Source organism: Ctenopharyngodon idella, chromosome 8 (genome assembly GCF_019924925.1).
Source record: "Ctenopharyngodon idella isolate HZGC_01 chromosome 8, HZGC01, whole genome shotgun sequence".
NCBI classification, from domain to species: domain Eukaryota; kingdom Metazoa; phylum Chordata; class Actinopteri; order Cypriniformes; family Xenocyprididae; genus Ctenopharyngodon; species Ctenopharyngodon idella.
In genome coordinates this window covers 31,987,049-32,014,255 of record NC_067227.1, presented here as the reverse complement: position 1 = coordinate 32,014,255, position 27,207 = coordinate 31,987,049, and the positions used below count along the sequence as shown (strand labels likewise).

Genomic DNA, 27,207 nt, shown 5'->3' with positions numbered 1-27,207 from the left:
TTTCCATGGTTTCTACAAAATAAAACCGGAAACCGAGGGTAACGCGGGTATGACGCAATTGACAGGCGACTCCTCACACGTCCCGGAGCCTTGGTTAAAATTGCAGTTTTCTCAGGATTTACAAATAGTTGCAGACATTTGAGATATTGTAAGTACTCAACTAAACAAAATATATAACACTCTTCTCTTCACTGTCATTATCCTTACGCAGGTGATGCAGTAAGCACAGTGAAAGCTTCCGTGTTTACGCCATCCGAATGCCGGCTCAGTATTGGCCAAAGCTGATCACGTGAGCAGCACGACGCATGCGTGTGATGATGACCCAGGAGCCGGCTAATAATGAGTCGACGTTCTGACAAAAAACCTGGAAGCGCTGGACGTAAACAACATATGAGAATGACACAGAAGAGAAGAGATTGTTGAATAAAGTCGTTATTTTTGTTTTTGCGCTCAAAAAGTATTCTCGTCGCTTCATAACATTAAGGTTGAAACACTGTAGTCATGTCGACGGTTTTAACTATGTCTTTAATACCTTTCTGGACCATGAAAGTGTTGATTATATTGCTGTCTATCAATGGACGAGTCATATATACCTCTCGGATTTCATCAAAAATATCTTCATTTGTGTTCGTAAGATGAACGTTCTTACGGGTGTGGAACGACATGAGGGTAAGTAATTAATGACAGAATTTCATTTTTGGGCGAACTAACCCTTTAAATGGAAATATCAGTAATTTAACATCTTTTTTGTTGAATAATTATCTAATCTGCCAAAATACATTTCCATACAAAATGAAACTTTTAGGCAGTATACATTATACACTGTGCAATAAGCAGTACAAAAGTATTCAGTTCTAAACACAGCCATGAAGCTGAACCACAGACACAAAGAGCAATACTGCCATCTGGTGGAAAACAAGTGCACTTAACAAGTTTTTCTTCTGAGTCAGCCTTAAAAAAGTACAAGTGTGATACATTTATTCATGAGGATAAATTGAATAATTAATATATCGCCTAAATAGCTGCACTTGTATTTAAGGCAACATCATAAACCTGTTCTATGCTAAAGCACTATCCTCTGAATGCATGTTAAATCTGTACATTACTACACATTCAGTTACATCCTTACAATTAAAATATTTAATACATCCTTTTATGTTATGTTGTATGGCAATACTTTTTTAATATGAATCAATTAACATATCAACTGTTCAGTTCAGGCTATCAGTTTAATTTGATTTCAGTACTTGTTTTCTGTCGCTCTTGAAAGCTCTGGAGGACGTGGGCTTTCTAAATGTCCTGATGATTATTTTTCCAGTATGATTGATTTATGATACATTTGTGGAAGCTCTTTGCTGAATACATTAGCGTTTACATAATGCTCTGAGTCATATTTCTGAACTAGAGACTATCCCACGGCTCTCTTCTACCAGGCCTAAAAGAAAATACAAAGACTCTCAATGCTGTTACACAATCCACACTTTTACAGATGTTGAGCTGTTGAAGAAGCATCTTCTCAAGCATACAGCACTTATATAAGTACCACAATCTTTTTGTGCAATTCCTTCCCAAACCTTTGGAGGGAGCTGCACTCTTCCTCATCTGCTGAACATATTTTTCCATAGTCATTCTGCTGATGAGTGCCTAGTCAAGGTGTAAAACAGAGTGATTATATTCACAACAATACAGCATGGCCCCAAATATTCCATTGCTTTTATTAAATAATATATAAATAAATATATGCATAAACTGTTACTATATAATAAAATATTAAGGACATTTTTTAATTAAAATGTTATTATATTAAGTAAAATAAGTTACTGCAGTAATCACTCGCTCATAAACAATGTCACTGAAGAATGCTGTGTTTTTGAATGAATCGGTTGAATGAACGATTCAATGACTCAACTCATAAAGACGTTTCATTCTTTAATGAATCAGTATGTTTGAAAGATTCAATTGTGTGAATGATTCGAAAACGGTCACATGGCGCAACCTACTGGTGTAACAATGTAACCTGCAAAAAAAGTCGAATGTGAGTATTTGCTTGTCGGAGCAATAGGTAGGAAGTCGCTGAAAAATCCCCACCGATAATAATACATGTCTAATAAAACGTGCAGAACAACTATGGAAGCTTGTTTCCGGGCACTGCATAAAAAATAAAAAAGGTAATTGCGACTTTTTATCTCACAATTCTGATTTTTTCTCGCATTTGCAAGTTTATATATTTTAGAATTGCGAGATATAAAGAATTGCATGATATATATTCAACCGCAGAAAGACATCAATACACACCATTTTTAAGTTTTAAGTCCAGCGACATTAATTTATTACTGTTTGTCGGACAAAATGGCGGATTTAGCGTCATGATTGGTCAGATCGCCTGTCAATCAAGGGAATTGCGAGTTTAGCTATATCAAAGTCCCTTTAAGACAAGTCATTTCACTCGGCGGCCATCTTTGAAACGCCTCTCGGGCATCCTGGGCATCATGCAGCTCCTATCTCTTTGAATGGGGAAACATCAGATTCTCCAAAGCTGTTTGCCAAGCTTTCGATTAAATTTCATATTTGAAATCACCAATGAAATCTGACAACAACTGTCTCATTAATTTTTTTTCCAAACGCTCAAATCATGACAAAAAAACAGTATTTAGGCTGGATCAAGCTATTGCGCATGCGCAGACCTAAATGCGCGTCTCTTGTGCCTCATTTCTGAGGCGGGCGTCTGACTGTTTCTATAGAAACCGGTGCTTCTAACGGCCGCTGCAGTGACGCGATGACTTTACAGGTCGGCGATTGGCTCTTATTTTGAAGGCGGGACTTATTCCGCCATATTGAGCGTTACACTTTCTCCCATTCAAAACAATACGAGTGACATGTCTTGTGTTATTCTATAGTCTTTGGCTATATCTTGCAGTTCTGACTTTATAACGATTTATTTCACACAATTTGTTAGCTTCCACAGACATTAAAAGCGATACAAACAGCGAAAATCCCAGCGCTGCTGAACTGTTATATTCGCGCTCTTGGAACTCCGCCCAGTCTATCAAAAAATATTTATTCAACAGTTAGTTTTTGTGCTCTAATTTGATTGGCCAAGGGTCCATGACGTTTAAACGTTGTTAGCATCGCTACGTACTTCCCGTATCTTACTTTGGCGTCTTTTCTGGAACTATTTTCATTTACAGAGTAAAACAACAACAACAAAGACATTCAGTACAGCTCTCTTGCTCGCGAGATATTGATTTAATATTAAGTTGAATGAACATGCTGCAGAACATTTCCATAGTGGCTCGTTTTGTAGAGCTGGTGAGTGGTACTTGTGATTCTTACACTTTTTACACTTATCTCGTAGCAGTGGGTTTATTTTTGAAACAGAATTTATGTATTCAGGAGTTCATGTGTTTATATAAACCTTGAATTGCAAGGAAAGGTAAAACATGAAGACGTGTTTGGATTATTCTTTGGATTATTTCACACTATGGCGTAAATTGTCACAATTGAATCTACCATTAAAATCTTCATCAGTTTTAGGTACATTTAAACAGCAAGATAATTATGATGCACATAATGATTTATGAAATAGCAAAAATGGAAAAGATAACATTACTAAAATACATTTATCAAACCATTGTTTTGGCTAACATATTTTAATTATGTATATAAAATTACACCAGATGATAACCTGACCTTGATTTAAATTATTATTTAAAAGATACTCTTGTCTCAAAAAAACTTAAACTTTTCGATTAAAATTAACTTACATTTTTACCTTTGCTAATGTGGTTTTATTTGCCCATTGAGCCGTAACAAAAAATTTGATGATATTGGAAATTTTGTTTGTTGATTATAACAAAAAGGATTATTTGACTGAGATACAGAACTTTTGACAACTTTTTTTAATGTGACCGCTAGCCCCAGTCTCTCCACAATTATATTGTACCACTATGGTATTTAAACATCTAAAAACAAAACATGGTACTACCATAGTAGTTTCTGGTACTTTATTGTTGTCTCCTGTGGTTCAGGCAGCCTGTGTCTCTGTAGCAGGCTGCTTCAGTCCATCTGTCTCATCTCTGGGCGGCCAACAAACACACTCGCACCCCGACAGTGTTACCAGCCCTGCCCACTATATAACTGGATTTGTTATTAAGTCATACCCAGATTTTCATGACATGACTTTGAAGAGGGTGAAATAAGATCAGCCGTGTTTCTCTGAAACCCTCGAATCTGAGTAAGCCACAGGATTTCCCACAGAGAATGAACGAAGAGCTCTTCCAGGATGAAGAGAGGAGGAAGATAAGAGAGGAAGAGACTCAAAGCAAAGACTAGGTTGAAAATCTGTGTGGTACGGGCCAGAGGAGATGGAAAGAGGAGCCATGTGGCGTGTTAGTTGTTCGGTAAATCCTAAACTGCTCCCGGATGGGGTCCAGACATGGGGGACTGTGAAGAAAGGACTGGCTGGAGGAGTTAAAGGGAAAAGGAAGATGTTCTCTTTTTCTTTGCGATGTCGGATTGGAGTTATCAGAGGAAGGGTTAAAGGTAAGACATGAGAGAATGTGCGTAAGGTGTGTGGTGATAAAGGTAAAGGGTGAATTGTATGTGTAGGTGCTGTATACATTATGAGCAATCATGCTGAAGTGATTGTGTCTGTAATTTTGTAAAATATTTTTATTTATGTTTTTTCTTTGTTTGGGTCTCAGAAATGAATGCAAGCTGTGGTCCTGTATGGGCCATTCTACAGAACTGGTGCAAACTGCTGTCCCACAACCAAAAAACACATTTAAAAAGCGTTTAAGTATTCACATTTTTTGATGTTTACTAAGATCCTTCTATTATCTATTGACACTCGCAATAATATTTAAAATATCAGTAAGCTTAATATATATATATATATATATATATATATAAAATCATAATTTATTGGGTATTTTCAATTAGGAGGTGGCTGTCCTGAACCCTAACCCCTAAATTTCAACTTCTGAAAATATTGAAATAATTTTTGCAGTTTTTTCCATTGTTGTTTTTAAAAATAGATTTTTTTAAAGTGACGCTAAAAATATATTTATTTTATTTTTAAATCATGAAACTTTATGTAAAAAAAAAATTGTCCCGCTGACTCCCGCATTTTCATGTCACTACCGAAACAGTGTATGTTTTAGTCCATTGGCTGAGACTGATTTTAACACACTTCTACATTTTTGATCAGGAATTATTCCTGTGTCCTTCTCTCTCATAGCCTCTCTTTCATAGCAGAGATAGGGACCATCATTTTGAGTTAAATGTGTTTAAAATTCTGAAAATCTGTGTGTAACTTTAAGGAACGTCACTACCAAACACCTTTTTTCTGCAATTAAGGAAACTTTTTTGGGTGTTATTCTGTAAAGTTTAGTTTTTGTGTGTGTACAACTGTTCAGAACTGTGCTAGCTAACCATGTGCTGATTAGTATCTTCGAGCTAGGCTAAAAGTATCTAAAATTGTCACTACCGAAACGTGGTGAAGTTTCGGTTGTGACATCATTTTTTGAGTGTTATTCGATAAAATTTATTTTTTTCTTGTGTGTAACTGTTCAGAACTGTGTTAGCTAAACATGTGCTGATTATCATCTTTGAGGTAGTCTCAAAAGTATCTAAACAGTCACAACAGTAGTGAAGTTTCAGTAGTGACAAAACACATAATCCTTTATTTGGGGGAGATAAATAAAATTTTAGTACAGTTATGCAAATCATTAGTATTTGAATATGTTTTAGTAGTGTTTTTAGTATGTGAGTTAAAATTCACTACCAACACATTACTGTCTCTACCGAAAATATGCAGTCACGACCGAAACATGGGATGTTTTGACAAAAATAAAGTATATTGAATTATCAACTAAGATGTAATTATAGTGTTTGGATCAGTGTATATTCAAACTAATGAATCCTTAACTTTAAAATCAGTATGATTAACTTTTTGCCTTTTACAAAGAAAGATTGGATTCAAAATACAACAAATCTCATAAATTACACTTGAAATATTGTTAAAATTGTAATTGTTATTGATTTATCTGTGAAAACGTTTTTAAAAAATAGTAAAAAATATATATTTACAAGGTATATGTAAACAACAGGTCAGTGTAACTCATATTAAATTATTTATTATTGTGTTTCGGTAGTGACAAATTTGGGGAGAGGAAAAATATTCCAAAACTTTCTGAAAATACAATATGAGAATTAACTGCACAATTACTAGAAACGTGTACCTTGGATATTATACAATTTGCATACATACAAAATTTGTGGAAAAAGACATTTTTTTTTCAAGATGTTTCCAACTCTGACTTTGAACCAATTCTGTAGAATGGCCCATATCAGCTTAAGTGACCTACAAAACAACGTCTGGCCACATGGGGGCTGTATAGTGTAAATGACTTGAAATTCTCTGCAGACTTACAGAAACCACAGAAATATTTCACTTTTACTGCATTCTTGTCACCACATTAGATCACAAAGTATCAATTATTTGAGAGAGAGAATATTGTGCTATTGTAACACTGTAATATTGTGAAATATTGTTGCAATGTAAAAGAACTGTTTGCTATATTAATATATTGTAAAATGTAATTTATTCCTGTGATGGCAAAGCTGAATTTTCAGCATCATTACTCCAGTCTTCACATGATCCTTCAGAAATCATTGTAATTTAACAATATTTCATAATATTATGTTTTTAACTGTATTTTTGATAACAAATGGTAAACATAAGAGACTCTTTCAGAAACATAAAAAATCGTAATTATTCCAAACTTTTACCGGCAGTGAATGTTTTATCATACTGTGAACATGTGAAAAAATAGTGATCATAACTGATGTTAAACTGCAGAATACAAAATCCCTCCCCTTTAGATTGGCAGTGTGACTTTTGTTCAATATTTTGTATGTGTTGAGTGTCATCTGTTGTTGGGGAAGGAGTTTATTTCGGTGATATAGAGAGAAGAATGTGTGGAATGTTTTGATGGGTGAGACAGGTGTTCGTCGTCTCTCACAGACACATGCGGCTGTCATGACAAAATACCCCCACCAACCCCCAAAAAGTGAAATTTGAGACAGATTTCACATAGACTTGCTTTTGGTTTGTCCCTTTATGGCTTATTATATAATTATACTAGGGGGGGGCTGTTGAATGCTTGAATCTGATTGGTTGACGAACGTTCTAATGTGTGCACTTATTTTCAGGGAAAGGCACGGCTAAAGTAGTTCCAGGCAGGTATTGACCGCATATCACTTCACCAAATGATTTCAGTTATTTCAATGGTCCTTACAGCCGACAAATGAACCAAAACCCAAAATGACGCTGACTAATCAAATAAATATGGTAAACAATAGGATAAAAACAACAAATTATTTCCATGTTTTTTGACACCAAGTAAACACACACACCTAGGCTTACAGTACAGAGTGACACACAGAAACGTGTTGTCAGCGCTGCTCTGACGATTTTATCAGCAAAATAGTTTAACAACTTAAAAGCTACATGACATTTCTCGCGAGGTAATAACGGCGCTGTTCTTGGAGTAAATAAATTTACAGTTTCGCTAGTAGGGACGCAGCTGCAAAACACTTGAGAGACATTTGAGTGAGATATGCACAGACTTAGGTAATTGCATACGCTTAATCTCTCTCTCTCTCTCTCTCTCTGCATTAATAACTGCATTATTCTGCTATCAATGGCCGAAGTCTCCGTTACTAGCTCTAAAATGACGTTTTGGAATTAGCAACGGAAGTTTGGGATTAGATGCGTAAGAAATTAGTCCTATACACAAGAGCGTTTTAAGGACAAAACGCTGACAAATGTCTTAAAATACAACATCTAAACAATGTTTTGAGGTGTGGTAACCGTAGTGTAAGCGGCATATTTGACGACGGGCCGTTGAATTATTAGAAGAATAATGCAAACCCGAGGTGGTGATGCGGCCAGGACGCGAAGCGTCAGTGTTGCCAAGTCTGCGGTTTTCCCGCGGAATTAGGCTGCTTCAACACTGTTTCCATGGGTTGTTTTTCATTTCCACGGGTTGTAGCGACCCCAAATAACATGATATTTAGCTGGAATGCGAATTTTACCTGGGGAACCCCGCCAAAAACGCGGATTTTACCCCCCAGAATGCGATTTGTACCCCCCTTGAAACGCTATTGGGCAAGTTTTGGACTAGTTTTGAGTAGCAATTGGGTGGGTTTTGTTGTGAAAACCTGGCAACCCTGCTTAGGGTGCATTATTTTTTTAATAATTAAACGGCCCGTTCAACAGTTCCATTTAGCGCATCATTTTGTTTTTGTTTTGGCATTTATTTGATAAAAATACAGTAAAAACAGTCATATTGTTTAATATTATTATAATTACAAGTAACTGTTTTTTATTTGAATATATTGTAAAATGTAATTTATTCCTGTGATCAAAGCTGAATTTTCAGCATCATTACTCCAGTCTTCAGTGTCACATGATCCTTCAGAAATCATTTTAATATGCTGATTTGCTTCTTAAGAAACATTTCTGATTATTATCAATATTGTAAATAGTTGTGCTGCTTAATGTTTTTTTGGAAACCGTGATAGGATTCTTAAACTGTAAATTTACCATGGTAAAATGTTGCAAGGGCTGTTTCACACTAGACGCTCAGCTGCTAAAAGAAGGAGAACGGGGCACGTGAGAGGGAGACAGACAGATAGGGAGGAGGAAGTGTTTGTGCGTGAGGCACGTGGGGGCTGAGAGAGTAGTGAGGGGGTTTGGCTGTGCGTTTAATATTTGTGTCTACATTAGCTTGCCGGTAGGAAGATACTCTCGGGCAAGACTGTGTGTGAACGGAGATGATTAATAGGCCATTGGAGGAAGGAAGAGCACGTGTTGAAGAGTAAGAAGCTCAAAAAGTGAGGGAGGAGCGGCAGAAAGGAGGGAGGAGAGGAGAGATTCTGTCCGGGGCTGAAGCACTGGAGCGTTCGGATACGTTTCCATACTGCAGCGCTGTCATCGCTGGATAAACTACCATCTGCTTCAGAAACCCAGGGCTGAGTCTGTGCGAGCGGATCACATGTGTTTTATGGATGACTGACTGGAGACTGGTTGCATGTGCGGACTGGAAAGAGGAAGAGACCACGTTATGCTGTTTGGAAAGAGCAAATTGGAGTGAATGTTTTAGGAATAATCCAGTTCCACCTATGCAACACACTTTTTCAGTCACTCATTCATGCATTACACTTTTAAAATCTCTCACATGTACCTTACAGAGATTCAGATGATCTTCATGGAATTGTACATGATTTGTAACAGGATCTTTGCAACAGGATCAGCTATAGATAAAACCACAGAGATCTGAATCTTCTACGCTGAATGGATTCATCTAGTCTGCTTGTCTTCCTCAGGAATATTGTTTTATTGCTTTTCAAAGAAGATTCATCCTGTATGAGTATCTCTAAGGAATCCTAGCTGAAGTTACACATGTATTGTGGCTTGACTGGATAGTTTAATATGTTAATTTCCAGGTGTGCGCTTTAACAAACAATCAATTTAGTTAGTTCCTACACTATTGTGTGGCAGAATGGAATTGTGACATTCCCATAATGCTGTGTGGCTTTAGGAGAGAGGGTCGCAACAATAGTGGTGAGTCATGTTGATCGTTTTCTCAAATCTTTTTAATTTCATGTGTCATTTATTAAATTGGGGTCGGGAAGATTGTTTAATGTTTTTGAAGGAAGTCTCTTCTGCTCACCAAGGCTGCATTTACTTGATCAAACATATAATAAAAACAGTAATATTTGAGAAATATTATTACAATATAAAATAACTATTTTGTATTTGAATATATGTTAAAATGTAATTTATTCCTGTGATTCAAAGCTGAATTTTCAGCATCATTACTCCAGTCTTCAGTGTCACATGATCCTTCAGAAATCATTCTAATATTATTCTTATTAATATCAATATTGAAACAATTATTTTGCTGCTTAATATGTTTGTGGAAATCATTTTTCAAGCATTTATTGATGAATAGAAAGTTTCAGCATTTATTCGAAGTAGAAATATTTTGATATAAATGTCTTTACTGTCACTTTTGATCAAATTAATGCGTCCTCGCAGAAATAAACGTAATTTCTAAAATAAAATTTAAAAAAAAATCATACTGACCCCAAAATTTTGCAAAATGCAAATGTATTTTTACACCCAGCTTCTTTAGATATCCAGATTACCCTTTTAAAAATGTACTGTGCTGGTACTATGGTATCAGTTGGTATTTTATGGTAATAATTACCATGGACCTGAATGATTACCATTCATATACCATGGTATTTACATTATACTCCCAAGGTAATACTCCATGGAAAATATAAATAATAAATAATTTATTTTTTGCTGTATGTGAAGAAGAACCCTTACTGTAAACATTTCATTAACTGTACAATAATCATTTCAAACCTAATAAATATTGAAATATTATTATAATTTCAAATAACTGTTTTCTATTTGAATATATTTAAAAATGTAATTTATTTCTGTGATGCAAAACTGAATTTTCAGCATCATTACTCCAGTCTTCAGTGTCACATGATCCTTCAGAAATCATTATAATATGATGATTTGCTGCTCAAGAAGGTTTTCTGATTATTAGTACATGTCCAAAACAAAACATTTTTGATACTTTTATGTTTGTGTAAGCTTAGGTTTGAAATGATTTAGTCTTGTACTGCTAATGAAATGCTTATGGTTCTTCTTCACATACAGCAAAAAATAAATTCTATTCATCATACATTTTCTCAAATTAAACCATTAATATTGTAATTTTTGTCAGGGAATCTGTTGTTCTGCAGGTGGTCGTCCCGGGCCCTGTTTAGGGCCCACTATGGTCCTCTATGTAGCTGTCTACTCTACTACGTATTGGGCCAGGGTAGAGGAGACCCACCCATTTATTAATTTTATCCTGCGTGTGGTTTTCAGCTCCAGCACTGCTGGTAATGGAAAAGCCTGTTCAGAGCTGAGCGAGGGGTGACAACTGGGGCCGCTGTGGCCTCTATAAATAAAAGCCCAACTCTGAAAATAGGCCCTGAGCTTCCATTTGCATTGTTAGAACATCATCCGTTTAACCTACATCAGGATTGGTGTCAACACAGCCAGGGCCTTCAGAGTGGCTTGCTCCAAATTAGTTTCAGAGTTTTAATAGACTTGGAAAATTGAGTTATCCTGACCCATAATGACAGTTTTACTCTGCTGTGACTTTCAGAGATGATGCTGTGTGTGAGTGAGTTATATAACAAGTGCTGATTTTGAATACTTGTAGATGTGTGTCTCCTGACTGTTAAAGCAGTGGTGTGATGTTTTGAGCCTTTGACCTCTTAAACAAACCATCTGGGTGATGTTGGTTTGTTTAGCCTTTTGGCCCAAAGAGCAGCTGAACCATCTTTACTGAACAAAAGGAAAATGATGAATTGTTAACGCTCAGGTTGGACTGTCATGTTGGGACTGGCTGACCTTTATTTATTGAGTAGCACACAAATTGCGTCTACATAAAGTTCTTACTCTTGTCAGTTTCAACTAGGCACCTAACGTTTCATGGATTATATAAATGATGTGTTGTGAGATGGATTGGGAAGCTTCATGGTTTAATAACAAATTTAATAACAAGCGTTTTCAGGGCCAAGCACCGGTTCAGCAGCAAGCTCAGTGCAGGAAGAGCAAAAACAGCAGAAATACAATATACTGGAACAACAGATATGACCTAAAAGGTTCAGGGCTCTTGGGATTACAGTTGACCACTCAGTTGATGCTGATTCCAGGCTGCCGAGGAGAGCCTTCAGTGTGAGAATGAGCACACAAAAGCATTACTTAATATTTTAACCAGATTATCATGCTGAGCTAACGTAATGTTAATGTAGCTTATGGTTAACCTGATAGTTAAAGAGACAAATTAGAAAGAATGGCAACTGGTTAGCATGCCTACCAATTAGCATGCTAAGCTAACTAGCATAAGGCAACAAACACAGGCAGTGTCAAATTTGGAGAGAGATTTCTCAGGAACGTTAGTGAATATCAAAAATCCGTTCAGTCATTTCTGTGTGGCTCGGTCCAAAGATCATCTGAGCCCATTTTGGACAAAATTGGGAAACATTTGTAGGAGTAGCAGCAAAAAAATTGTATTTCATTTGCTTCAATATGGAGTACAGTCACATTGTTGGAAAATTACAAATTAGGTATCATCGGATTCGGCATAAACCAAGGAACATAATGATACAACAAATTTTGAACTGTGTTTTCAAAATTTATAAGCGTTTTTGCAAAAATCCGTATATCTCTGGAACACTAGGTGGCGCTGTGTTCAAACTTCTCAGGTACCTTCAGGAGATGCAGATGATGTTACTTACCGAATTTTGTGCCAGTATGTCAAATTGTTTGATATTGCAATTCATGACAAAATTCAAAATGACGGCCCAATGGTTCATCTGATCCTGGCAAAATCAATATCCCTGGATTCGGCATGACACAAAGAATCCATAGACACCAAGATCTTCTGACCAAGAATATCAATATCTTGAACAAACTGTCAGAAAGGTATTAGCTAAAATAGCCATTTTTCAGATCCCATGACTTATAGATGGCGCCGTTCCCAAATTTGGCATGGACCCTCAGATCATAGTTCCAGTTAATCGTACCAATTTTTGTTTTGATTGCTCTAAGTTTGGCCGAGATAAAGCCTCCTCAACATAACTTTTGAACGATGAATTTAAAAAGATGAATTTAAAAAAATCTGTTCAGTCATTTCTGTGCGGCTTGGCCCAAAGATCATCTAAGCCAATTTTTGTAAGAATTGGAGAAGATGTGAAGGAGTAGCAGCGAAAAAACTGAATACTGAAAAATGGCCACTACTGTAATGGGCGGAGTCTTAATGTAAGATGTTGTGATCAGCATGATGAGAGGAATCAGGTATACTAAATGCCATTTTACCTTTAGAGAAGTTAATTTTTGAACTGGTGGTGGCGCTATAGAGTTGGTCCTAGAGACTCCAAAATTGGGCAAATCACTATTTATTACCATCTCTACGATTGTACCAAATTTCATCATTTTCCCATGTTCTGTTCATAGGGCTGCCATAGACTCCCAGTGGGGAGGAAGAATAATAAGAAAACTAACGGATACAATAGGTGCCATAATTGGCCCCTAATTAAGCACTGCTATTACATTACTTTTCAAAATGATGGGGTCAATAATATATATTTTTTTTAAAGAAATTATTGCTTTTATTCAACAAGAATGCATTCAATTGATCAAAAGTGACAGTAAATACAAAAGATTTATATTTCAAAAAAAGCCAAAAACAGTTATTTTAAATTGTAATAATATTTCACAATATTACTCTTTTTATTGGTGAGCAGAAGAGGCGTGTTTCAAAAACATGAATTCTACTAACTCCAAACTTTTGAACATTTGTGTAAAGTCCAACAATTTCAACTTTCCAGGATTAGCAAACAATGAAGAGAAGAAATTCTGACTTGTATCATCAGACATGCCAGTTGAAGTCACTTAAAGTAAAACCGTTTTCACAACCCATGCTTCCATAATGTATCTTTCCAAGTGAAACAGAATATTCAATAAAAAATACATAGGATAAGACTTACCAGAAATACACAGAAGTACCAGAAGTACACATTTACATATGACTTCTCTTGTTGTATATCCTGCTTTTCTCAAAAATAAGTAAAATGGGTTGCGAACGCTGTTTCATGTTGAATTCAGAGTTCTAAATGTTATCAAAAAAAGATCAGTCCACATCTGATTATTCAGTAAAATGCATTTGTAATTTATTATCATAACTTATTCAATCATTTTGTGTTTCAGATGATGTCCCATACACAAAGGGAAGTAAAGATGCTGCAAGTGACAGTAGCGGCCTCACCAAGAGGTCCAGTCTCGCTGGTAAGTTGGCATGTGAACCAGGTCAGAGGTCACTCTTCCACTGGTACTAGACTCGTGTACGGCCATTACCGGAAGCCAATAATTATAGTTTATAAAGTTATAAATATGGTATTTTTCTTACAAAAACGCATCGCTTCACTTCAGAAGGCCTTTATTATCCCCCTGGAGTCGTGTGAATTACTTTTATGATGAAGAATGTGCTTTTTAGGGCTTCAAAATCTAGGTTACCATTCACTCACATTATAAAGCTTGGAAGAGCCAGAATATTTTTTAATATAACTATGTTTGGCTGAAAGTCATATACATGTAGGATGGCTTGAGGGTGAGTAAATTATGGGATAATTTTAATTTTTGGGTGAACTATCCCTTTAATGCTCCACATGAACCCCTGTGCTGTATCAGATGTGTTTAGCTCTAGTTTGAGACTCTTTAGTAAGGAGTCTCAGGACACATACAGTCTCTCATACCTTAAGGTGAAGAGACTGTTCGTCTGTGATAATGCTGATATTTGATGTCTTCGGACCGCTCGCTGCTATACCCCCTCAGTCGCTCTCTGTGTTCTTTTCTTTTTATACGTTGGGCTTGAGGAATCTTGTCAGTTCATTTGTCTCTACTGATTTACCACACTGACACTCACTATCAGATGCAGTAAATATTTAACAGCAGTAATGAGCTCACATGGTTGCATCATAAAATCTTATCGAATAATTTTTGCTCATTTTGTCATACGGAATAGAATAATCTCTTGTCCTTAATGGTGTCCTCATAACCGTTATGAGTGGAAACTAAATATTTGTGTTATTTACGAAAATGTGTATTATATTATTTGTTTGTGACAAAAGAAAAAATTCAAAATAATAAAATAATACATTTTATTTTATAACCGTAAATTCAACTGATATTAATACATATGAATCAAAGACAGAGATTTCATTTTTGTTATTAAAGTGAATATTTTGAAACCAAGCACTCATAAAAAGCATAAAAGCTGTCGAAAAATTTGTCTTTATTCTATCACAATGATTAGAGTAATTAGAGATTCTTCATCCAAAATATCTTCCCCTTAATAGGGTCCTCATAATTGTAATAAGTGTAAATTATTTCTATTTTTCTTAAATCATATATAGTGTTTGTGGTAATTTAAGAAAGTATGTATTGTTGTGAATATATTGTGGTGTCTGTGACAAAGAAATACCAATGCACTTATTTTTTTCTCATTAAAAATACAATAACGTTCAAAAGTTTGAATTTTTTTTAAAGAAATGAATTGAATTTTATTCACCAAGGATGTTAAATTGATCAAAAGTGACCGTAAAAACCTTTACATTGTTACAAAATGTATCAGTTTCCACAAAATATGAATCAGCACAACAGTTTTCAACATTAATAATAATCATAAATGTTTCTTGAGCAGCAAATCATCATATTAGAATGATTTCTGAAGGATCATGTGACACTGAAGACTGGAGTAATGATGCTGAAAATTCAGCTTTGATCACAGGAATAAATTTTAAAATATATTCAAATAGAAAACAGTGATTTTAAATTGCAATAATAATTCATAATGTTACTGTTTTATTGTAAAAATATCAACAACCCAAACTTGTGAACAGTAGTGTACACACACACACACACACACACACACACACACACAAATAGTACTGATTCCAAGTATCTAATGTGAAAACTGACCTAATTTTTTTTCTTCAAAAAAATCATTTTAGTAATGAGTAAAAAAATCCCTAAGTGCTGGACATGGTTTGTGAAAATCACACTTGTTTGTTCCCATAATGTATAAATGTACTGCACACAGACTGCAATACTACCATCTGTCCTTCATGAAATGGTTAAATGAATCTGAGTTCCTTGTCACAATGCATGGTTACACAAGCCTCTCTGCAGGGCCCGCGGGTGGGTTACCTGCTGCGATGTCCGTGTGCTGGTGCATGTGTGTTTATTGTGTGTGTTTTGTATGCACAGATGAGCAGAGAGGTGTGACGACGGTGGAACTGATTAAAAAAGAGGGCAGCAGTCTCGGCCTCACGATCTCCGGAGGTTGTGACAAGGAAGGCAAGCCAAGAGTGTCAAACCTAAGACCAGGAGGTCTCGCGGCCCGGTGAGAAACACATACACCTGCTGATCAGTGACTCAACTGCCAGTAGAAAATTTCATTTCTTGAAGGTTACTCTTTTACAGCTCTCAGTTATGCTTCATTGGAGTATCAACTCATCCGAGTCTCTTATTAAAATTGCTTGTGAGAGAAACAAATGGCTTTTAATTCATCTTAGATGCTAATCTTAGATTCTATGGGCCAGATTTACTACACAGGGCAAATTAGCGTGAGCGCAATTCCAAAAAAGCACCAATGGGAGTGGTAAGTTGTACGCGTGATCTACTGACGACGTGCAAATTAAAGAATACAGACGCAGCTGGATCATTTCCATAATGACCAACACAATCTACCAAGAGCAGCGCAAATTAGCATCTGGTTTAAGACATGCTTTTTTGGGCGGTAAATAATGGCGCAAATACCAGTAAATCGACTAGTGCAAACCTTAGTAAATCACCTTGCACCTCCTCCCATAAATTTTGTGTCTGAACGGGAAAGTCCTACAAATGCAATAAGGTCAGCCGCACAAATATCTCTGTCCACACCTTTTCAGCGCTAATTTTTTACTTTGCGTCTTTAGTAAATAATTTTTTAACGCCAAAAGAGGGTTTGCGCTGGCGCAAGCTGTTAGTATCTGGCCCTATGTTTTATACACTGAACAAAATTATAAACGCAACGCTTTTGTTTTTGCCCCCATTTTTCAGGAGCTGAACTCAAAGATCTAAGACTTTTTCTATGTACGCAAAAGGCCTGTTTCTCTCAAATATTGTTCACAAATCTGTCTAAATCTGTGTTAGTGAGCACTTCTCCTTTGCCGAGATAATCCATCCAACTCACAGGTGTGGCATATCAAGATGCTGATTAGACAGCATGATTATTGCACAGGTGTGCCTTAGGCTGGACACAATAAAAGGCCACTCTAAAATGTGCTCTGTTTGTTGTTAGGATGACAAACAGTTTAAAAATGTACATTTTTGGCTGGTCTGCCTCAGCGGTCTAACAGCGCTCCTCAAGGTCAAAATGATGGCCAATCAGATCAAAGAAGGCGGGGCTTACTGTTCACTGAAGACGAGTGTGAATTCCAACCTGACGCTTTTAGATTTTACAGATTTAAAGGATTAGTTCACTTTCAAATAAAAATTTCCTGATAATTTACTCACCCCCATGTCATCCAAGATGTCCATGTCCTTCTTTCTTCAGTCGAAAAGAAATTAAGGTTTTTAATGAAAACATTCCAGGATTATTCTCCTTATAGTGGACTTCAATGGTCTCCAAACGGTTGAAGGTCAAAATTACAGTTTCAGTGCAGCTTCAACGGGCGTTAAACGATACCAGACAAGGAATAAGGGTCTTATCTAGTGAAACGATTGGTCATTTTCTAAAAAAAAAAAAAAAAAAAAAAAATCAAAATGTATATGCTTTATAGGCACAGATGATCGCATCACAAGTGCTTCCACCAAAACGCGATTCCGTATTCTTCAAAAAGCTTACGCTAAATGTCCTACGTCTTCCCTGTTCAACTTACGGAAAAACGGAACTGGCGCCGCGTTCGTTCCATAAGTTGAATAAGGGGACTAATCCTTTAAGTAGCGAAACATTTAATATTCGACAACTGTTTTACAATGGATATGTTCAACGACCCACAGTAAAATACCATAGTGAAAAAAAACTATACCAAAATGTATTTAAAAAATATTTATTTCATACTAAGTATACTTCAAATCCATTAACATATTTATTGACGTATCACTTAAAGCCACAATATGTAGTTTTTCGCCACTAGAGGTCGCTTATTCAAAACAAAGGCGCAGCTTGATGACGCCAAGATTGAGTGCGGATTCTTGGGAGTTGTCGTCTTCACCTCACAGCTGGTGGAAAAGAATCGGGACGGGACTCGGGCAGAAATCATGTTCATGGATGAGATTATTAACGTTACTGTAGTATGAAGCAGAGCAGGGCCGAGTGTTGTGGGAGAAGAATGATGCCGCTGGGCCGATTGCTATTGAGAGATGAGCGCGACACACGCCTCGAGAGCAGCAGAACATTTATTATGCCGCAGATGACCGCTTCCGCTTCTTCCGGTCAAGCGCATGTGGAGTAAAGCAGTGCAGTTTGTCATATTAGATACATCTGAGTGTTGAAAGTTGTTATAACGCTACTCTGTGCATTCACTCGGCGGCTGCTATGAGACACTTGCGCACACTGCAGTAACATGGTACTTGCGGTAAATCAAGAAAACGAGATTCAAACAATAAGACTAAACGTGTTGAGCCATATAACATGATTCGTTTTCTGTCGATCAACGTATCCAAGCAGTTGTTCCCTTGTCTAATAAAACATATAATATATTAAAGCATCTTTGGTGTTTCCATGGTTTCTACAAAATAAAACCGGAAACCGAGGGTGACATAGGTATGATGTCATTGATAGCGACGTCCTGGTTAAAATTGCTTATTTCTCTGGATTTAAACATTCTTGGAAACATTTGGAAGTACATAATCCAAAAATCTTACATATTGTGCCTTAAAATGGATGACTTCACAATTATAGTCTAGAGTTAGACCTAGAACTTCTTTTACTGTTCTTATTTCTTCTTTATTCCCTTAAATCCCCTTTAATCCTTTAATTTTTAAATAAAAAGACCCCCCCCCCCCAAATAAAAATGCAACTTATGCAAAATGTGAATAAAAACTATAATAGTATCTCAATGATAGTAAAACAGCAGTGGTGTAGTGTGTGTGTTCACCATGTTTACTCACACAGCTCTTTAACCTCAGGATGTGGGCTGCTCCATCACATCAGCCTCTAGTGTGACAGGCTGACGCAGTCCTAACGTGACCGCTCTCTTTCTGTCACACACACACACACACACACACACACACACACACACACACACACACGAGGAAGATTGTAGCTGAATGGTCGTGCTGACCTGTAGGCAGCCGCAGGATTGATGTGCGTATTCCTGAATGCAGAGTTGCAGACAGGTGATATAAACCTCGTGACCCTGTGTTTGAGTTTACAGCTAATGCTCTTATATTATCAGTTTATCAAGGTCTAGTGCAGATGTGCGAGCTTGTAATTAGTATGTGTGTGTTAATGCTGTTTAACTCCACTGCATAATTATGCAGAATCACAAAATGATGTGTTTGGTTTTGCCTTTGGTTGTGTGCTCACGTGTAAATTAAGTACTTTTGTGTGTCGTCATTGTGTCTGCCGTTGTCTCAGTTAATGCGATGCTTACAGGCAAAATCCCAGCGCTGTGTGACAGCAGCGGCTTAAATTAGCTTCTACGACAGTACATGAGGAGTCAGCTCTGCTTACATCACACATATTTACACTCACACAACACAACACAGGTACCTGCTGCACAACGCAAACGCGCACCTTTCTGCTGCAGATGCAGTGTGGTGATGATTTGCCATGTTAGTGCAGCCATATTATATGGAATTGATATTGTGCCTTGGATTTAGATCTGTGAGTTAAAGGCTATAACAATCTGATAAGTTGAATGTCATTGCCGATAGTAGATTTTTATACACTATCGTTCAGTTTGGGGTCGGTAAGAATTTTTTAAAGAAGTCTCTTTTATGCTCATTTGCATTTATTTGATCAAAAAACAGTAATGCAGTAATATTGTGAAATATTATTACAATTTAAAATAACTGTTTTCTAATTGAATATGTTTTATAATAAAATTTATTCCTGTGATGCAAAGCTAAACTTTCAGAATCATAATATTGAAATATTATTACAATTTAAAATAACTGTTTTCTAATCGAATATGTTTTATGATAAAATTTATTCCTGTGATGCAAAGCTAAACTTTCAGAATCATAATATTGCTAAATAATATTACAATTTAAAATAAAAGTTTTCTATTTGAATATATTTTAAAATGTAATTTATTCCTGTGATTCAAAACTGAATTTTCAAATTTTCTGCATTATAATATTGCTAAATATTATTATAATTTAAAATAACTGTTTTCTATTCAAATATATTTTACAATGTAATTTTTTATTCCTGTGATGCAAAGTTGAATTTTCAGCATCATAATATTGCAAAATATTATTACAATTTAAAATAAATGTTTTCTATTTGAATATATTTTATAATGTAATTTATTCCTGTGATGCAAAGCTGAATTAGGCAGCATCAACATGCATTCTTGCTTATTAAAAGTATTCATTTCTTTAAATAAAAAAAAAAAATCATACTAACCCCAAATTTTGATTTGCAGCATACGTTTTGCTTATATATTTCTGTATATGTCTAATGAGAAACAGAATATGGGGAAAATTGTGATGTTTAATAAGACAGCTGTGGGAATGAAAGACTTTTATTTAAAAACCACTTGTTTTTGAAGTTTTGTGTAGTTCTTTTTACTGTAATTTGAAATGAAGAGGCATACTATTGTTGTCAGATCTTATAGGCGATTTGAAATATGTTGTTGAAACATAATCTACACAAACAACTGTGGCGATATGAGCTGCACTTGTATGCTATGGATTTAAATAGCATTTTCCAAGATGGCCGACGAACGAACTGACGTTGCTTAATAGGATTTACTAAATGTAGGTTTCATACTATTAAAGTGTCCCGTATCATTGCATGAAACTATGGTCTGCGCGAAACATTTAGAGGATGCTTTTATCCAAAGCAACTTACAGTATATTGCATTCAGGTCGCTTTTTTTGCATTCCCTGAACTTCAAAAAAACTTAAGAATCTACTATGCATGTTAACATCTTCTATATGTGTGTGGCAGGAGTGACCAGCTCAATGTCGGCGACTACATAAAGTCAGTGAACGGGATAAACCTGTCCAAGCTCAGACACGATGAGATCATCAGCATGCTGAAGAACATCGGTGAGCGTGTGGTGCTGGAGGTGGAGTACGAGCTGCCTCCATTCGGTACGGACACAAACACACGCACGCACGCATCTCCAGAATTCAGATTTATAATATTGTGAAATATTATTGAAATTTAAAATGTTTTTCTATATTTTAAAATATAATCTATTCCTGTGATCAAAGCTGAATTTTCAGCATCATTACTCCAGTCTTCAGTGTCACATGATCCTTCAGATATGTAAGGGACTTTTCAGTAGAGTCCTCAAGTAATATGTGACAATTATATTGTGGCATTAGAGTTTATGGTCCTGTGAAAGTAAACATATGTAGATTTCAGTGTGTAGAGCTGTGACAGTAACACAAGCTGTTCTCTGTGTTTAGCTCCCAGCAATCCCTGCAGTGTCATCTCGAAAACTATCGAAGTGTGCTTGGAAAAAGAAGGCAACAGCTTTGGCTTCGTTCTGAGAGGTACTGAATCACCACCTTGAAATGTCATTACATTAATATAAAACTGAGGAAAAATACATCAATGATGGCTTGAAATCAAACTAGCCATTATTTGAAATTATGTTACCAAGAATAATCCAGGTTCAGTATAATAGCGTTTCCCAAACTGTGGTTCGTGAGGGAAACTGCAGGGGGTTTTGTGCTAATAATAATGCATTAAATCATAAAAAATTCACCAAGGCTGCATTTATTTGATCAAAAATAAGTAAAAACAGTGTGAAATTTTATTATAATTTCAAATACATCTTCTAATTTATTATATATTGTGAAAGTGTAATTTATTCCTGTGATCAAAGCTGAATTTTCGGCATCATTACTCCAGTCTCTTTAGTGTCACATGATCCTTCAGAAATCATTCTAATATGCTGATTTGCTGCTCAAGAAACATTTCTGAGTATTATCAATGTTGAAAACAGTCAGGCTGATTCATATATTGTGATTATTTTCAAGATTCTTTGATAAATAGAAAGATCAAAAGAACAGCATTTATTTGAAATCTAGAAATCTGAAATGTATTTACGTAAATATTTCAAATGTTATGACCCTAAAACTGAGGAAAAATACACCAATGAGGTTTTGAAATCAATCCAGCTATTACTCTTTATATTTTTAAAGAATATTCCAGGTTTAATACAACAGGATTTCATGAGGAAACTGCAGATTTTTTTTCAAATAATTAAATTCAATAAATCATAAAAATGTCAAATTTAAAATAAAAAATCTAAATAAAAAATTAAATAGTTAACGGACCCTTTTACAGACCGTGGTGACATGTTTCCACAGTTATCAACATCGTAAATATAGTAATATAGTTTTTAATTGATAACTCTATACTTAGTGTTATATTACCTTTGCAGTAAATGACAAAAAAACGAATTAGCGCTGCTGCGAGGGCGTTTCTAATACAACGACTGAGGGAACAACTGCAAATTTCACATCTTTCTCTCTTTTGACCAACATAATCAATCTCTCTGTATTTTTCCCTATTTTAGAAAGCCGTGAAAACGCTATCACAGATTATTTTCTTTTGCTATTAGAGCAAATGAAAATACAAAAATTATATTTGCTGTCATCTCCATTCACCGCTATAGAAGTTTACCCAACTATGACAACGTCCACTTCTGAGAAGCCTAGAAATGTGAAAAAGGTCCGTTTGTTTACCATTAAAGGATTAGTTCACTTCAGAATTATAATTTCCTGATAATTTCCTCACCCCCATGTCATCCAAGATGTTTATGTCTTTCTTTCTTCAGTCAAAAAGAAATTAAGGTTTTTGAGGAAAACATATAGTGGACTTCACTGGGGTTCAACAGGTTGAAGGTCCAAATGTCAGTTTCAGTGCAGCTTCAAAGAGCTCTACATGATCCCAGACGAGGAATAAGGGTCTTATCTAGAGAAACAATCGGCCATTTTCTAAAAAAAAAAAATGTAAAATTATATACTTTTTAACCACAAATGCTTGTCTTGCACTGCTCTGCGATGTGCCATGCATTACGTAATCACGTTGGAAAGGTCACACGTGACGTAGGTGGAAGTACCGCGGTAGGGCGAAAAACTCCATCTCATTTTCTCCTCCAACTTCAAAATCATCTGACATCATTGTTTTACCCTTGTTTGTAAAGGCCGTTTGACTTAGTCTTTGCACGTTCGCTTTGTAGACACTGGATCGTGACCTTTCCAACATGATTACGTAATGCGTGGCGCATCGCAGTGCAAGACAAGCATTTGTGGATAAAAAAGTATATACATTTTTACTATTTATATTTTAGTAAATGACCGATCGATTTGCTAGATAAGACCCTTATTCCTTGTCTGGGATCGTGAAGCTGCGCTGAGACTGCAGTTTGGACCTTCAACCCGTTGAACCCCAGTGAAGTTCACTATATGGAGAAAAATCCTGGAATGTTTTCGCAAAAATCTTAATTTCTTTTCGACTGCCTATTATCTTGGATGACATGGGGATAAGTAAATTATCAGGAAATTTTCATTCTGAAGTGAGCTAATCCTTTAACCAGCATCAGAAATCTGTGAGATATGTGAATGTGTTGTTGAATTACTGAGATATTAACTTAAAATCTCAGGACCAAAGGGATCCGACTAAGTCCCTGCAAAAGAAATTCAGCTCTTCATTACTGTAAACACAAATTTGACTCGTTTTTACAAACTGAGGGAAAAGGACTAAAATTATTTCCTTTGGCAATCGACAACATGAAACAAGTTATTTAAGAGCATTTGTATGACTCTCAAGGGCAGCAGGTGGTGTATATGTGTGTGTGTGTGTGTTCTGCTGCGCATTATTACTGTTACTAAAGGCAATGGGGTTGGCATGTCAGGTGTGCGTTTCACATGCTTTCAGGGGGCTTTCATGAGGACTGGCATAAGGCTCGACCTCTAGTGGTGACCTACGTCAGGCCCGGCGGACCTGCAGACAGGTGAGACCACGATGACTCAAATCTCTGTGTGCGTGAGACACGTTTATACCAGAAAGACAGGCCCTTTAGAACATCTCTGCTTATTAATTAGCACAGTGTCTGAATCATCATGAAGCTCTCTGAGTCTGTGTGTGTCACATCAGTGCCGTCTGTATGCATCCGGCTAGGTTATTTGTGTAAATATTTCCATAATGGAGTTTTGATTGTGTCTGTGTGTGAGATATAATGTATTTGGTGTACATTAATGAGAGCATGTTGTGTGTGTGTGTGTGTGTGTGTGTGTGTGTGTGTGTGAGCGTTGAACGCTGTAAGCTGGCTCTGGAGGCACACATGTTAACTGAAGCATAGGCTGATGACATTAGAATGAGTGAGAAGGGTAGAACACAGCCTGAAGCAAACACAGACACACACACACACACACACACATGCATATAAAAAGTTAAATGCATATAAAAAGTTAATGCGTTAAAATGAATTAGATTAGCATGGCAATTCCACTTCCATTGTTCATGCAAAAGGATGCTTTTATTTTAAGGTTGACGTCTGCATTCTCGTCTCATCCCTACTGCTGTCTTTTTGTGTTTCCGTACGTCTCTCCATGTTTCTCCGTTTGTCAGAGAGGGAACCTTGCGAGCGGGCGACCGTGTGTTGAGCGTGAACGGTGTTGCTGTGAACAGACAGAAACATGCTGACGCTCTGACCCTGATCATGCAGAGCAGCCAGGAGGCTTTCTTCCTCATCGAGTACGACATCATGGTCATGGGTGAGCGGACACACAGATGCGCACGTGCACGCAGACACACAGACACACACACTTGAGTATGCTTGTGTGCACAGATACTCTCATGTGGCCTTAATTAAAGTAGAAACATATTCCACTTCCCCTCCAGATTCCCATAGGAGAGACAAAACACCATTGAGATTTCTCTGATCGGAGCTGCTGTGCATATTACATTTAAAGGGGACCTGTTTTGCAAAATTCACTTTTACAAGGTGTTTGAGCATAAACGTGTGTCGGCAGTGTGCGTACACAACCACCCTATAATAATAAAAATCCACCTACTCTTCTTTTTTAATGCCCATAAATCATAAGCAGTGACTCAGAACAAGGCATCACAAATGCTTAGGCCCCGCCTACAACTGCTGACGGACTCTGCCTATTAACATAGACTCCGCCCTCAGTGAGCTGTACACAGTCCGCCGTCAGAGCATTTAACAGCAGCATTCAAGTAAGAAATGTATTCTTATTAAAGCTACAAAGTTATTTAATCAAGAGCAGTGAGTGATTTTCTGATTTTCTTCTGTTGTTTTCTTCTGTTGTCTGTTGAACCTTGTGTGTATTTGACAGTTTAAGCGCAATAAGACGTGAAAGAGAACTTAGTTTAATACTCACGGGACGCGCCGTCTGACATCCAGCTTACTGTGCGGATGTCATATAGCAGAAGTGATATGGCTTTAAAAAGTATTCAGATAATAAACTTTAATGATGATGAAGAACTGCAATGTCATGTGACCGTGATAGAGATGATAATCCAAACCAAACAGATGTTTTAGTTTTTAGCAGAGTATCTGAGGCACAAGCTGTTAAAGCTCCGCCTTCCTCTGGAAAGGGGGCCGGGAGCAGCAGCTCATTTGCATTTAAAGGGACACACACAAAAAGGCGTGTTTTTGCTCACACCCAAATAGGGGCAAATTTGACAAGCTATAATAAATGATCTGTGGGGTATTTTGAGCTGAAACTTCACAGATACATTCTGGGGACACCAGAGACTTATATTACATCTTGTGAAAAAGGGCATTATAGGTCCCCTTTAAAGCTTCATTTTTATTTCTCGGGATTTTAAAAGAAACATCTGAGACTAAGTTGATATTTAGGGGGCATTTACACAACACCATTTTCATCTAAAAACTGAATACTTTTTATGTGTTTTGGCCGTTCATTTACACGACGATGGCATTTTGGGGGCCTGAAAACATAAACTTTTAAAAACATGATTCAAAGTGCAAGTTTTTGAAAATGCTACCGTTATCGTCTCTGTGTAAACTACAAAAACGCAAACGGTGACGTCATGCGCACGTGTATTATGTGTTCAGTCTATAGGCGCGTAGTGTTTATTTACAAAGTGATTTTGCCATCTACTGGCCTGGCATGAATAATAAAGCATTTTTAATCGTTTTCACGGATCTGTGTGAATGGTGATCATTTTGACCACATACTTTTATTCAGCAAGGATGCATTAAATTGATTAAAAGTGACAGTAAAGACATTTATTATGTTAAAAAAGATTTACATTTAAAATAACTTCTGTTTATTTTTAACTTTCTATTTGGCAAAGAATCCTGAAAAAATGTATTACTGTTTCCACCAAAATATTAAAGGGGTGGTTGATTATGAATTCACTTTTTTAACTTTAGTTAGTGTGTAATGTTGCTGTTTGAGCATAAACAACATCTGCAAAGTTACGACGCTCAAAGTTCAATGCAAAGGGAGATAATTTCTTTTACAGAAATTGCTTTTTAAGGACTACAACAAACAGCTGGTAGGGACTACAATGAGCTTCTTCCTGGGTTGGTGACATCACTAACCCTAAAATGTACATAAACCCCGCCCCCCAAGAACACACAACAAAGGGGGTGAGGCCATGTTGGGCTGCTTTAGAGAAGAGGAAGAGTTGTTGTAGTAGAGTGTTGTTGTCATGCCGTCATTTTACACCGGACTGCTTCACAAACGAGGGTCAACTCAACGCTGGATTTGCACAAAAGATTAACATGACGGCACATTCTAGTCGATGAGTTGAATCAACTCCACAGCAACTACATACATTTATCCACTAACCATTCAGAAACGTCCAGTTTCATTCTTGAACCTGAAAACTTCTTCCTGAGTCTCTCCATCAGTGTCGACTCCGGTTTGAACAATGTAAGGCTGAACACCGTTACTGACAATCCTCATTTTGGCTGCGTGAGATTCTCCAGCTTTGTTGTTGTTGAGCAACCGGAGCGTGAGCTGTTAAAGCTCCGCCCTCTTCTGGAAAGGGGGCTGGGAGCAGCAGCTCATTTGCATTTAAAGGGACACACACAAAAACGGCGTGTTTTTGCTCACACCCAATTAGGGGTAAATTTGACAAGCTATAATAAATGATCTGTGGGGCATTTTGAGCTGAAACTTCACAGACACATTCTGGGGACACCAAAGACTTATATTACATAATGTGAAAAGGGGCATTATAGGTTCCTTAGCTCAACACTGATAATAATAAGAAATGTTTCTTAAGCACCAAATCAGTATATTAGAATGATTTCTGAAGGATCATGTGAAGGAATAAATTACATTTTATAAATATTAAAATAGAAAACAGTTATTTTAAA

The 27,207-nt window shown here is 36.6% G+C and overlaps 1 protein-coding gene across 2 annotated transcripts in view; it reads left to right on the top strand.

Annotated features, from left to right (window-relative positions):
* The first annotated feature begins 4,102 nt into the window (after positions 1-4,102).
* The window catches only part of grip2a (glutamate receptor interacting protein 2a), a 44,369-nt gene continuing 21,264 nt past the window's right edge, over positions 4,103-27,207 (top strand). The window contains exons 1-7 of one of the 2 annotated variants that reach the window (XM_051904013.1): positions 4,103-4,542; positions 13,856-13,933; positions 15,914-16,049; positions 20,814-20,959; positions 21,281-21,367; positions 23,763-23,838; positions 24,456-24,601. In XM_051904013.1, coding sequence (XP_051759973.1) covers positions 4,365-4,542; positions 13,856-13,933; positions 15,914-16,049; positions 20,814-20,959; positions 21,281-21,367; positions 23,763-23,838; positions 24,456-24,601 — 847 coding nt within the window. In that variant the 5' untranslated portion in view covers positions 4,103-4,364. The remainder of the gene's footprint in view (positions 4,543-13,855; positions 13,934-15,913; positions 16,050-20,813; positions 20,960-21,280; positions 21,368-23,762; positions 23,839-24,455; positions 24,602-27,207) is intronic. The other variant, XM_051904012.1, reaches the window with a different exon arrangement.